Below are 14036 nucleotides of genomic sequence, written 5' to 3'. Positions count from 1 at the left end.
ATGAGCAGCATATTCGCCCTAAAATATATGTTAACAATGTTGAACACCTCATTTAGTAGCTAAAGATCATGCAGACTGTTTCATAACTTATCACGAACACCAAGAATAACATACTGCATTACAGCACTCACCCTCTCTCATCTGGGGACTCAACACCATAGCCTTGAGCAAGCAAGGCTGCTATAGGTTCACTAATTACTTGCAGAACATCGAATCCTGCATCTTCCGCTGCATGTGCCAGTGCCCGACGACTACACTTCGAAAAATTTAAGGGGACACACAGGACTGTGCGCAGATCTGTATCTGGAGGTACACATGTGGAAGCAAAGCCTGAAACAAATAACAAAAAATAAAGAAATGCTTTACATTACTACCAAACCACAAGCTTCATATTTGTATACAAACACTATATTTATTGTTGATTGACAGCTAGCTGGCTGGTCGTCAGTAGAGTCAATGCCTACAGCTTATTCTTTTCCATCAAATAACTTGAAACACTTAAAAAACTCACAGTACAAATATGATGCAGCACTGGAAAACTTGTTAAATTGACATGCGACCCCATTAAAAGCAGGATCTTGCATTCGCAACATAAGTATTCCTGTAAATTGCTTTGTTCTACCACCAAATTCCTCGAAAGTTACAGAATCAGAAAAGCTACCCATAGATTAGTTCGGTACCTGCATCAAAAATTTGTAATTCATTTTTTTTAGGGGCAGGAACATTTTGTGAATGGGCCAAAGAGTTTTGTTACTGCAAAGTATTGATTCCACTGTGAGAGTACTTATTAGTTACATGTTCAAAAGGAAAACTCTAATAGTTTAATCATTTTGTGTAATAGGACAGTGTGAAAAAATGAGTGAAAAGTCACCGAGACCAAATCATTCTCTCTATTTCAGCAATCATATTCCCACTTGACAGCTTCTACAAGCAATACATGTCAAAGCACTACACCAAAGGAAGTCAGCATTTAGAAGATAGAAGTATGTCTGTGATAATACAGGATGGATGTATTTAACCATTGCACTACCTGATAAAATCTGTAGCCACTCTTTGGTGGCTATGTCTTTTTATCCTGCACAAAAAATGTGTATAAAATTTTAAAGCCCAAAACTTCTTCAAATTGGCTGCCTTGTCAGGATCCAATTCTGTACAGATTGCTCGCAAAGATAGCAACCAAAGTAAGATTGTAATTTTGACATGTTACATATACACTGTCCAGTCACATTAATGTGACCATCAGTCGAAAGCCTGAATAACCACCTTTTGCTGCATAGACCACTGCGAGACATGCAGGAATAGTGATAGTGAAGTTCTGGAGGGTAACGACACGGATATGGAGCCATGCAGACTCCAGTGCCATGGCCAGAATTTGACAGGTTTCTCTTGAGAATCCACCGCGAGAACAGCTCGATCGAGGTGGTCCCACAGATTATCAACCGGGTTTAAATCCAGAGGGTCTGGTGGCCAGGGGGGTACAGTAAATTCATCCTGGTGCTCTTCATACCACACACACACACACACACACACACACACACACACACACACACACACAGACACACACACACACACACTGTGAGCTCTGTGACACATTACATTGTCCTGCTGGTAAATGCCATTGTGTGAAGGAAAAAACGAACTGCATGTATGAGTGAACATGGTAACCAAGGCTAGATGCATACTTATATCAATCATCTGTGCCTTTCAGAATGACAAAATAACTCGGGTAATGCCTTGAATATATTCCCCAGACCATAAAGCTCCCTCCTCCAGCCTGGACCCCTTTGCTTTCAGATGATTCACACTGTGCACACCAATGGCCAGCTGTCCAATGGAGCATAAAACGTGATTCATCTGAAAAGGCAACCTGTCACCACTCAGTGGACACCCAGCTGCAGTGCTGGCGAGCTAATTCCAGTCTTTGTTGCCGATGAACACCAGTTAGCAAGAGTGCACAAACCAGGCACCTGCTGCAGAGAACCATACACAGCAATGTTTGCTGAACGGTCATTGAGGAGACATTTTTGGTAGCCATGGGTTTATCTGGGCAGTCTGATGCTCACCCATACATATCTACACAGCTGTTGTTCACCCCGTCATCTCTGGCCCGTAGTGCATTATAGCTACCGTTGTGCTGGTTTTGTATAGCACCTATTTTACCATGCACGGTATACTTTAAACACAATGGCACACAAACAGTTTCATAACTTAGCTGTTTTGGAAATTCTTCCACCCTTGGCCTGAAAGTCAATGATCATGTCCTTCTGGAAGTCAGATAAACCGCTCTGTTTCCACATTATAACGACTGCAATGTTTTCCATGTTCCCCAACACACTTTATATACCCTCCCCTGCTGGCGCTGCCACCTGCTGTTTGTGAGTGGTTATTCATGCTGATTCCAAACATAGGCAGTGGTCACACTGTTGTTACTGGATTGTGCATAACACCTTTGTCAGTCTCTGGATTAATTACAACAGAGATATGTTGCAATTTTTTCCAGCTAGTGTGTTGAACAACAGAATCATTTTAAGTAATTACTACTCACAATCTAACAATGCGGGTATAGTATTAAGAATGGAGTGTCGAATGATACAATTTATACTCTGAGGAATATCTCCTATGATGCCCAAATGGATCATTAAGTAGTTAAGATCCTACTGTCAGTTTATAAACTAGTTGTATTATAAGAAAAACATGAAACAGACAGTATTAATACATAACTGACAAACAAAGAATCATAATAATATGAGTAAATATACTGCTACAGATTTCTGAAAACAACTATCAGACAACATATATAAGTGCCTGAAGGTCAGTGCTCTTAGTATCTTTTCTTAATAATGTCTGTAGCTTCTGTCTGTAGTTTTTATGCTTACACTAGCAATTAGTGAATAATGGAAATCCAGTCAACCATGTTTTCAGACAAAGATAAAGAAAAGAAGGAAAAATAATGTCTAAGGTAGGGTGGACAGTGATCAGTGATGTCTGAGTAAGCTGTATTGCCTACTCAAGTTGTGTACACACACACACACACACACACACACACACACACACACACACACACACAAGTTACAACTCTTACAACACTAGACAGTATAAAATGTAATTACAATTTTTCTACTTTGGAGCAAAGCAGTTTGATACATTTCTTAGAGTAGCTTAATACATTTCATCAAGAAACAAATTTGCTAACTGAAAACCAAGTTTGCACTACTTTCTAACAAAAGAACAATCTCTGTGAATTTAGTTTAGTAGCGGCATTGGTGAGCTCTACTGTAAAGAATGGAAAGTTTAAAAAGTCATCACCCCTCTGTGTCATAAAAGGTGAAGTATTAGTTTATTTGGCCAAAGATGGTGTCAACAACCATTCCATGGTACACTTGGATGTATACAACTAAAATGAATTTGGGGGACCACAGGAAACCTAAGTCAGGCTGGCTGGACTGGGATCCAAACAACTTTCCTCCAAAATACAAGAACAGCATTCTTGATCACTAACCACCACATTCCATCAGTGAAGCCTAAAGAAGTCTACACACACTTTTGGTAAAACTCCATCTTATTCTTTACACTCCCTATACAGTTTTTGATGTACAAATCTAAAACCACTCCTGATCATAACTGTTTGTTGAACAGATAAATTATGCTTGAATTCAGTAAGTTCCCAAGGTAATTATTTGATTCATTACTGTACTCATACTTAAAAAGACAGATTCATCTCAGATATTTAACCAGAGTTATGTCAGTAACAAGCATTTCACAGCAAGTCACATGGGGGATAACAACTGCAAAGCAAAGCAATAATCTGAAGGTCCCATCATGATCATAGTCCATGGTGGGCTTCAGTTTATTAGTAAAATATTGGAAAACTGTGGTATCCTTACAAATTTACTATGGAATATTCCTCAACCATCTGGGGTGAGTGACTGAAGCTCTGATAAAGTCAGAGGCTACACATGTGATCTGGCAGACATTGTGAGAAATATGTCAACAAATTGATGAAAATGAATATTGGAAACTTTAAGTGGTTCATCCCGCAGTTCTCCACATTTCTTCCCATAAATGTGTATTACGTAAATTTAAATAAATTCAACAGAAATAGCACGAGGTACAGAAATTAAACTATTACAGCATGTGAATGAGCGGATAGGTATTCGCAGACAAACTGTGAGAGCCACACTGCACCTGTGGTCATACAGCTCAGGGAGTAGAAGTATTGACTACGAAAGGCATAGGTTCAAGTCTGAGATTCAGTCAAGTGAAAAGTTTTATTCTGAAGGAAAATTTCATTACATGTACACTCCAATGTAAAGTGAAAGATTCATTTTTATTAAACACATGTAATCATATCAGCCATTTCAAATGGAAAAAAAAGTAGCAAAAGCAATTATTACTTCTTGTTCATTCTTACGACACAAACCCAGGCCCGAGGACTGCATGGGTAGCAGAGGCCAGCAGATTGCACAGTCACAACAAGAGTGATGGAAGGTCAGGACAGAGGGACTGGTCCCCCACCTCCACAGGCACACACACTGTGATCCTCTCAACCATCCTCCAGTGAGAAGGGACACGAGGCACAGGTGGCGGTCATCTTAGTTCCAGCCTGAGCATCGGAAGTGACGACAGGGTGCCAAATGCGACTGTGGTCACAGCCAGAGCTGTTTCGTGTTGGTGGGTCAGACAGTCATGTCTGGCCTTAACATCAAGCCACTGATGCTCTCTGTCACCAATGATGACCCCTTGGGTCCATCCCAGACACCAACTGCATATGCATGCCCAGACAGACATTCCACCCACAGGCAGGCCTATAGGCAGGTTTGGCACACAGCACAAGATGCAGGAGGTCTAATGGTGTACAATACCAACTCAAATGCAGTATTTCAGCCAGATGATGTCTGCAAGGTCTTCAGCAGCTGTGTTTTAAATGTATGGACCATCTGCTCAATCTCCCCATTAGGAGCACGGTGAAACAGGGTGGTGATCGCATTACAGCCACAGACAGCCTAAAGTTGCATCTACGTAAATGGGGGCTAATTTTCCAACACCAGGGAACAAGTGGCACTCCCTCAAGGTAGAATACCATCATGAGGTCATAAGTGGTAAAAATGGTGGTAATGAACAGCATCCATGCCACGTAAGGGAAGTTTTGAGAGGGTGGCCACCACCAAAAGCCACATAACAACCTGAAATGTCACGGTAAAATCAACGAGGACCTTCTCCGACAAGTTATCAGGATGGGGCCACGACGAGGAACCTTGACCGTGGGGCAAGTGATTGAGAGATCAGGCATGACACGAGCCGTATGCGCATTCAATGTCTGCATTGATGTTGGGCCAGTACACGTGCTGTGGGGCTAGTGCCTCCATACATGTCCTGCACCAATGACAAGCACAAAGGAGCTGGAGGATGCGGGGACAGAGCGAGGATAGAATGATGGTCAGGTTTTCGAGAGTTCTCTGCAGCCATCATTAAAACATCATTTGTAGCATTGAATCAGTAGCATAACATGAAATAATTGTGAAAGGCTACATCAGTAAGGCTCAAAACATTCTCTGGACACCTCTCCAGTACCTCAGACAAAACTTTCAACAGGACAGGATCGTGAAACAACACAGTGGATACCTCACGTGCAGTCAGAAGGAATTGAACCAGGATTTATTGTGGATGTTGGTCCAGGGGAAACAAACTGTTTCCTTGTGGTTGAACTGCACATTGGCACCAAGAGGAATTGGGGGTAGGGTGTTCACGTTGGTTAGTTGGGTGAAAGTGGATTTTAATTGATACCCAATCAAAAACAATGCCCAATTCTGCATACAATGCATCATCTTTTCCAGGCGTTTAGAACAATGCACAAACAACAAAATCAAGGCTTTGAGCTTTGCAGTCGCTCAACAGGTGTAATTTGCTGCCATACAGTCTACATTCCAGAGGTGAGAGCAACTGGCCATTCACTACTACCCGACACCTTATGGGACAAAACAACCGCTATACCATATCGGGAAGTGTCTGTCTCGAGTGTCAAGGGCAGGTCCAATGAATATAGTGTCAGTCACAATGCCACCTTGAAACTGTACTTAATGTTCTGATATGCCAATTGGCAGGTGGTCAACCACACAAATTTGACACCCTTCTTGCATAGTCGATCTAGGGGATCTGTGATTTGTGCCACCTAGGGAATAAACTTGGCACTGAACATGATTCTACCCAGAAACAACTAGCTGCTTAAGGTCAGTAGTGGCCAACATATTAGTGATTACGTCAATGTGATCACACGTGTGCACGATACTATAGTGACCTGGGGTCACTGGGGCCTCTAAGATACAGAGGCTGTGAAGTGGTGGGTTGTGGAAGCAGTGGTGCTGGCCAGGGATGGACAGGTATAGTGTATTTTGTTTTTCTTGAATTACAGCACTGGAGTGTCTGGATAAAGGAGACCATAATTAGGGTGTTTTGGGGTGCAGCAAATGCAGAGCACATAAGATATCAGCTGTTGTTGGTGCAAAACTTGCAGAAGTGGAATCCCCTGCCTCTGTGAGAAGACTAATCACGGGGCTAGTCCGGAAGGCACCAGTCACAAGTCGGACCCCACAATGGTGGATGGGATCTAGTATCTGCAATGTCAAAGGTGACACAAAACCATAGACAAGACTCCCATAGTCTAAACGAGACTGGGCCAGTGCTTTGTACAATCGCAGGAGAATAGAGTGGTCTGCACCTCAGGTGGTATCGCACAGACATCTGAGAACATTGAGACGTAACCAGCACATCCTCTTCAGCTGGCGAAGACGAGGGAGCCGTGTCAACCGGACAATGAAGACCAGACCCAAGAAGAGACGGGTGTCCACCACCTCGAGGGATTGGCCATCGAGGAACAGGTCCGGATGAGGATGGACTATATGGCGACGGCAGAAATACGTGACGTACAATTTGGTCACCAAAAACTGAAAGCCATGGGAGAGAGCCCAGGATTGCACCCGGTAGATTGCCCCCCCTGTAGACGGCTTTCTGCAGCGCCCACGACAGAGGAAGCGACATACGTACAAAAATCGTCAACAAAGACGCGAACACTGTCGGCCCAGAAGCCACTACCAGTCCATTAATGGCGATGAAAAAAAGAAGGACGCTCAGTACAGAACTCTGTGGAACCCCATTTTCTTACCGACGGGAAGTGCTGTAGGAGGAACCAACTTGGACCCGGAAAGAGCGACATGAAAGAAAGTTATGGATAAAAATGGGCAGAGCACCACAAAGACCCCAGTCGTGAAGGGTGGTGAGGATGTGGTGGCACCAGTTGGTGCCGTAGGCTTTATGCAGGTCAAAGAAGACTGCAATGAGGTGTTGCCAATGGGCAAAAGCCGACCCGATAGCAGACTCCAGGTGGAATAAGTTATCCAATGTAGAGTGGCCACGGCAGAAACCACCTTGAGTCGATGACAAAAGGTCGCAGAATTCGAGGATCCAAAACAGCCGCCAACTCACCAGGCGTTCAACGAGCTTGCAGAGGGTGTTGGTAAGGCTAATTGGACAGTAGCTATCCAACTGAAGAGGTGGCTGCCCAGGCTTCAACACCGGAATAACAATGCATTCCTGCCACTGGGTAGGAAATACCCCCTCACTCCACAGATGGTTGAAAAGGGTCTGTACACGACAGTGGCCAGCCACCGATAAGTGATGGAGCATTTGGTTATGTATCCAATCCGGTCCAGGAGACGTGTCAGGACGAAGGGTGAGGGTGCTGGCGAATTCCCACGCGCTAAATGGGGCATTACAAGGCTCCAAGCAGCGAGAAATGAAAGACAAAGGCAGTCGTTACGAGCGCTGTTTGAGGAGGAGGAGGAGGAGGAGGAGGAGGAGGAAGGGCGGATACTGAGTCGACGCAGAGGCTTGGGCAAAGTGTTGAGCGAAACACACTGCAACAAAGTACAGATGGGAAGGACAACACCATGCACAGAAATTCCTGCAACGGGACAATAGCCAAAAATTTGCCTGAGTTTTGCCCAGTCTTGTGAAGAGCAGGTGTGTGGTCCTATGGCAGATACATACCATTACCAGCAAATCCGTTTCTGAAATTTGATTGCAGCAATTTCCAGAGTCCACTATGGGACCATCATTTGACAGGGGAGGGGGGAACCCCGAGGAAGAAGGGATGGCTGAAACAGCTGTGGCAAGAATGTCGGCAGTTAAAGTCTGTGTAGACTCATCAATACTACGGTGTGGTAGTATGGGGGGGATGGTAGCAGAAGAGAAGGCACCCCAATCAGCTGTAGAGAAGGCCCACCTGGGAGGGTGACGGAGCAAGACATACTGAAGGAAGGTCAAAACAATCGGGTAATGATCGCTGTCACATAAGTCATCGTGGACACCCCACTGAATGGAGGGAAGAAGGCTGGGACTGCAGATGATGAGGCCAATGGAAGAGAAAGTGCCGTGTGCCACACTTAAGTCTGTGGGAGTACCGGTGTTACAGAGGTCAAGCGCTGCCAGAACAGATTCAACTGTCCTGCCCAGGGCAATAGTCGGGTGACTACCCCAAAGAGGGTTGTGGGCATTGAAGTCCCCTACAAGCAGGGAGGGAGAAGGGAGTTGTTGAAGAAGGGTGGTTAGGGCAAGGGATGTGGGTGGCCTGTCAGGCAGGAGGTAGAGATTACAGATTGTGATTGGAGTGGTGAGATCGACCCTGAAAGCAATTGCTTCCAGAGTGGTATGGAGGGGAACCCATTTACTAAAATTGTCTTTGCGCACCAAGGTGCAAACACCACCAGCCTGCACAGGGCCAATCTGGTTTCAACAGAAAGCATGGAACCCATGAAGGGTGGGTGAGTAAGAATTGACAAAATGGGTCTCTTGGAGAACAATACAAGCAGCAGAGTAGGAGGAAAGAAGGGGCTGCAACTCCAGGAATTACACCTGACAATAGCGGCCCCCACCGGCCGCAGATCGTGCGGCCTATGTGGAGCTGCAGATCGCCTTTCAGGGGGTGCCGGGAAGAGGAGTCCCGGGAGGGAGCTCCAGTACCATCGGCTGCCGAAGAAGGGGAGCGCTTCTCTGGCAGGGGAGGGGGATTAGCACCCAAAGGGGTGAGTGTGAGGGTGAGGGTGAGGGTGAGGGTGAGGGTGAGGGTGAGGGTGAGGGTGAGGGTGAGGGTGAGGGTGAGGGTGAGGGTGAGGGTGAGGGGTAATTTGGGCGCGGCTTGGAAGAGGAGGGGGTACGAAGGGGAGTGGACGTAACTGAAGCAAAAGCAGAAGTTAGAGGCACAGGATGGAGCCGGTCATACTTTCGACAAGCCTCGGTGTAGGTAAGTCGATCTAAAGTCTTGTACTCTTGAATCCGTCATTCTTTCACATACACCAGGCATGCTGGCGAGTGCGGAGGATGCTGCGCATCACAACTGATGCACACAGGCGGAGGACCACAGGCACTCCCCTCATGGAGGGGGCGCCCACAGTCACCACAGAGGTGATAACTGGTGGAGCGGGAAGACCTGTGTCCAAACCGTAAGCATTTAAGGCATCTCATCGGTGGTGGAATGTAAGGTTTTACATCACACCGATACACCACCACCTTTACCTTCTCTGGGAGGATATCCCCCTCGAAGGCCAGAAAAAAGGAGTCTCTATCAGTGTGATTATTTTTAAGGCCTCGCTGTACAATGTGGATAAATCGGACTCCTTGCCGCTCGAGGTTTGCATGGAGCTCCTCGTCAGTTTGGAGAAGAAGATCCCAGTAGAAAATGATACCCTGTACCGAGTTCAAAGATTGGTGGGGTGCGACGGAGACTGTGCTGTGGTCATAAGTCCCCTAGAACTACTTAAACCTAACTAACCTAAGGACATCACACACATCTATGCCCGAGGCAGGATTCGAACCTGTGACCGTAGCAGTCGTGCGGTTCCAGACTGTAGCGCCTTTAACCGCTCGGCCACTCCGGCCGGCCTCTGCAGACTGGGCAGGAGAAGATGTCTTTATGAGCAAAGAACCGGACTGCATTTTACTCGTGGATTCCACTTCATGATACTTATCTTCAATCACCTCAACAAAAAAACAAAGGCTTGGTCGTGGCAAAACTCTCACCACCTGTCCTGATACAAACCAGGTACCGAGGGAAAGGTTTCAACCCAAGTCGGCAAGCTTGACCTTCTTCCCATGGGGTGGCGACGAGGGGAAGGCCAAAGGATCAGAAGGACTATCATGTCTACTATCACTCTTAGAAATGGCCAAAGAATGGCCAGGATATTGAAGCCTTTCCCACTTCATATGCAAGGCGTCTGCCCTAGTACCACCCACCCTGACCAGGGGCTCGCCCAGTGGGCACCACCCCGCCATAGCGAGGGCCGTCTGGCACGGCAGCCATTGCTGGGAGTTCTGATGCCCCAAAGTGATGAGCATCAACTCCTTGGCATACATGAGCCGTTAACAGCTCAGGTACTAGCAGTGTGATCCCTGTGTTGTCAGGGGGCTCAGCCAGTTGGGTACTTAACAGCCCCACCACACGGACTGGCTACCATGCTGGTGACCTAGCATGAAGGGGGGCCAGGGTGCAAGGGGGAAAATGGAGGGGTGGGGAGGGGAGGGTGAGATGAGCCTCCAACATGGAAACTAGGTAGGGAGTTCATCCCCAAATGCTCACACTGACGGAAAATGTTGGAAATGGAGGTCAAACTCCAAGGGGACCAAAACGCTGAAAAGGAGATGGAAACAGCAAACTAAACAGTTGCACATACCAAAACAAAGCCGGGAGGAAAGCCAAGTCGACATGAATTCCACCAAGAGGGAAAGGAGGGGCCAGGGGGAAAGGAGCAAGGACAGGAAAGGAGAGGAACAGGGACGGTAATGCAGGTCTGGGAAAAGGAAGGAGACTGCAAATAGCTCGGAGTCCTGTGCACGCCACACACGTACCCACAAAGGGACTGTCGGCCCCCTGGATGGACATACGACGGAACTTCCAACATTGAAAACACCACATTGGGGGAGGGATATAGGGCTTCACATCACAGCAGTAGACCATCACCTTGATCTTCTCAGGTAATGTATCTCCCTCGAAGGCCAAGATGAAGGCACCGGTGGCAACCTGCTTATCCCTCGGACCCTGATGGACACGCCGAACGAAATGTACACTTCGCCGTTCTAACCTGGTGCACAGCTCATCGTCGGACTGCAAAAGAAGGTCCCTGTGAATTATGATACCCTGGACCATATTTAAGCGCTTATGGGGCACGATGATTACAGAAACATCCCCCAGCTTGTCACAACAACTGAGTAACACCCGTGACTGGGCAGAGGATGCTGTTTTGATCAAGACTGACCCAGATCTCATCTTGGACAATCCCTCAACCCCCCCCCCCCCCCCCCAAACTTCTCCTCTAAATGCTCAACAGAAAACTGAGGCTTCATTATCATGAAAGATTCCCAATCAGCTCTCAAACATATAAAGTAGCGGGGCGAATAAGAGCTGCTGCCATCCTTAACCTGATGTCCCTCCCATGGTGTGGTCAGGGAGGGGAACAATTTGGGGTCTTAATTCTGTGTGTTGAATTGAGCCTGTGAATGCTGAAAGACTACTGGTGTTTGACCACCAGTAAGAGATGATGTACTACGCTTCATCGGGTGTCATCCGCCCTGATGCCACCCACTCCAACCAGGGGGGCTCCCCACGGGTGCCATCCAGCCACAGCATAGGCCACCTGGTAGGATGGCCATTGCCAGGAGTCCCGATACCCCAGGAGGATGGGTATCTACCCCTGGCATATGAGGAGAGTTAATGGTGCAGGGATCAGCAGAGAGATCCCTGTGTGGTCAGGGGGCTACAACCAACAGGGAACATGGTGGCCCCACCGCAATTGACTGGCTATGGTGCTGGACATCAGGTGCAACCAAGCAAACAAGTCCATCATCATTGTCAGCATACAAATGATACTACACAGTTGATGGAAAAATACATACCCAGGAGGGTGACCTCGCCCAACAGTTGGAGAATGAGCAGAAGTGCAAATCCACGTCAACTAAGGATGTGATAGGTATCAGTGCACGATGGACACGATGCACCATGTAAGGGGCACTTCAGGAAAATTTTGAAAAATGGGGGTCAAACCCAACAGGGGGCCATCACAAAGGCTGAAACATGTGAGACTCCTTTTAGTCACCTCTTACGACAGGCAGGAATACCTTAGGCCTATTCTAACCCCCGGACCCGCAGGGGAGTTTTTAGACAGTGTAAGAAGGATGGACATGCAGATGCATAAACGGAACACCCATAGCCTAGTTTTGAATGGACAAGGGATCAGTACAAACGTCCGATCCCCTCCCCAGGAAGTACCACTGAGGACACACAGGACACTGAGGGACCAGGTGCAGCATGCAGCAAGGCAAGACACATGGGAGAGCCATGAAAGTTTCCCATCAAGTGCGAGCCCGAGGAATTCCATTGTTCCAGTGAACGGATGAGCAACAGGCCCAAGATGTAAAGATGGTGGAAGAAACCCAATGCGCTACTACAAATTCATACAAACGGATTTGTTAGTGGAAAATCAAAAGCCATTGTCAATGTGCCATAAGTAAGACGATTGAAACATCGCTGAAGATGCCTCTGAAGGCAATAAATCACAAAATCATTACTGAAACAGGAGCCAGAGATGCCTGGTGGGAGACAAGCCATTATAGAGTTAATGGCTATAGCAAAAAAGGATGACACTCAGGATGGAGCCCTGAGGCACTCCAATTGCCTGGTTAAAAGCGTCCAACAAGGCAGAAACCACAGTTACATTCAGAACTCTGTCTTGTGAAAATTCCTGAAGGAAATGGGGCAAGCAGCCTCTGAAGCTCTTCGTATGGAGAGTATGAAGGATACCCGTCCTCCAGCAGGTGTTATAAGTTTTCTCCAAATCAAAAAACACATCCCACAGTCTGGTGCTTCTGCAGAAAACCATTCACGACATGGATTGACAAAGTCATGAGATGGTCAACTGCCGAACGGCAGGCTAGGAATCCACACTGTGCAGTAGTTAGTAACTGCGAGACTCAAGCCATCATACCAGCCGGGCATTAATCATACATTCCATCAGCTTGCAAACACAGCTGGTGAGAGAAATGGGGCAGTCGCTGGAAATCTGCCCAGATGTCATTGTATGCCTTACCCACAAGAGAAAGGTACTGCAACATCTGAATGTGAACATCGTCCAGCCCAGGATGAAGCGAGAGTGTGATCTAGCTCCCTCACAGTAAAGGTGGCAGGATTCACAATTATGAAAGGAGAAGGGTATCACCCGAGCTGTCTCCACTCATTTCATTTCAGATGGAAGACGGCAGGGCAATAGTCGGTAAAGCTCAAAATCTCCAGAAAATAGCGACCTAAGGTGTTGGAGACAGCTGTGGGGTCCAAGACGACACCATCTGCTACTGTTAGGCCGGAAATTGGGGAATGGACCTAGGTCCAAGAGAGAAAACAAGTAAATGGAATCTAGCTAGTATTTTTGCTGTCCCGAAGAAGCCGACGACACAGTGCCCCCGACTGTTTACGGCACCATTTTCACTGACGATTTTGCTCAAAATGGCTCTGAGCACTATGGGACTTAACTACTGTGGTCATCAGTCCCCTAGAACGTAGAACTACTTAAACCTAACTAACCTAAGGACATCACACACATCCATGCCCGAGGCAGGATTCGAACCTGCGACCGTAGCAGTCGCGCGGTTCCGGACTGCGCGCCTAGAACCGCTAGATCACCGCGGCCGGCGACGATTTTGCCATCAATTGTTATTCTCCATGGACTTGTCCGCTTGAGCAGTGTCTTCAGCACTGTCTCGATCTTATTTACTCATGGAACATCGACAATGGCTTTCAGTTTTCCACTGACAAAACAGTTTGTATGAATTTCTGGTGGCACAACGAGTTTCTTCCACCATCTTTATATCTTGGGCCTGTTGCTCTTCCGTTCGTTGAAACTATGAAATTACTAGGACTTGTGCTCCATTGGAAACTTTCTTGGTCCTCCCATGTGTCTTACCTGACTGCCTGCTGTACCCTGTCCCTCAGTATACTG

The 14036-nt window shown here is 46.9% G+C and overlaps 1 protein-coding gene across 2 annotated transcripts in view; it reads right to left on the bottom strand.

Annotated features, from left to right (window-relative positions):
* The window catches only part of LOC126470773 (heat shock 70 kDa protein 14-like), a 198111-nt gene that overhangs the window by 97745 nt on the left and 86330 nt on the right, over positions 1 to 14036 (bottom strand). For both annotated transcript variants that reach the window (XM_050098779.1, XM_050098780.1), the window contains exon 4: positions 132 to 330. In XM_050098779.1, coding sequence (XP_049954736.1) covers positions 132 to 330 — 199 coding nt within the window. The remainder of the gene's footprint in view (positions 1 to 131; positions 331 to 14036) is intronic.

This window comes from Schistocerca serialis, chromosome 3 (assembly GCF_023864345.2).
Source record: "Schistocerca serialis cubense isolate TAMUIC-IGC-003099 chromosome 3, iqSchSeri2.2, whole genome shotgun sequence".
Classification (NCBI taxonomy): Eukaryota; Metazoa; Arthropoda; class Insecta; order Orthoptera; family Acrididae; genus Schistocerca; species Schistocerca serialis.
The sequence above is the reverse complement of the archived record's forward strand: the minus strand, read 5'-3'. Positions and strand labels throughout refer to the sequence as shown.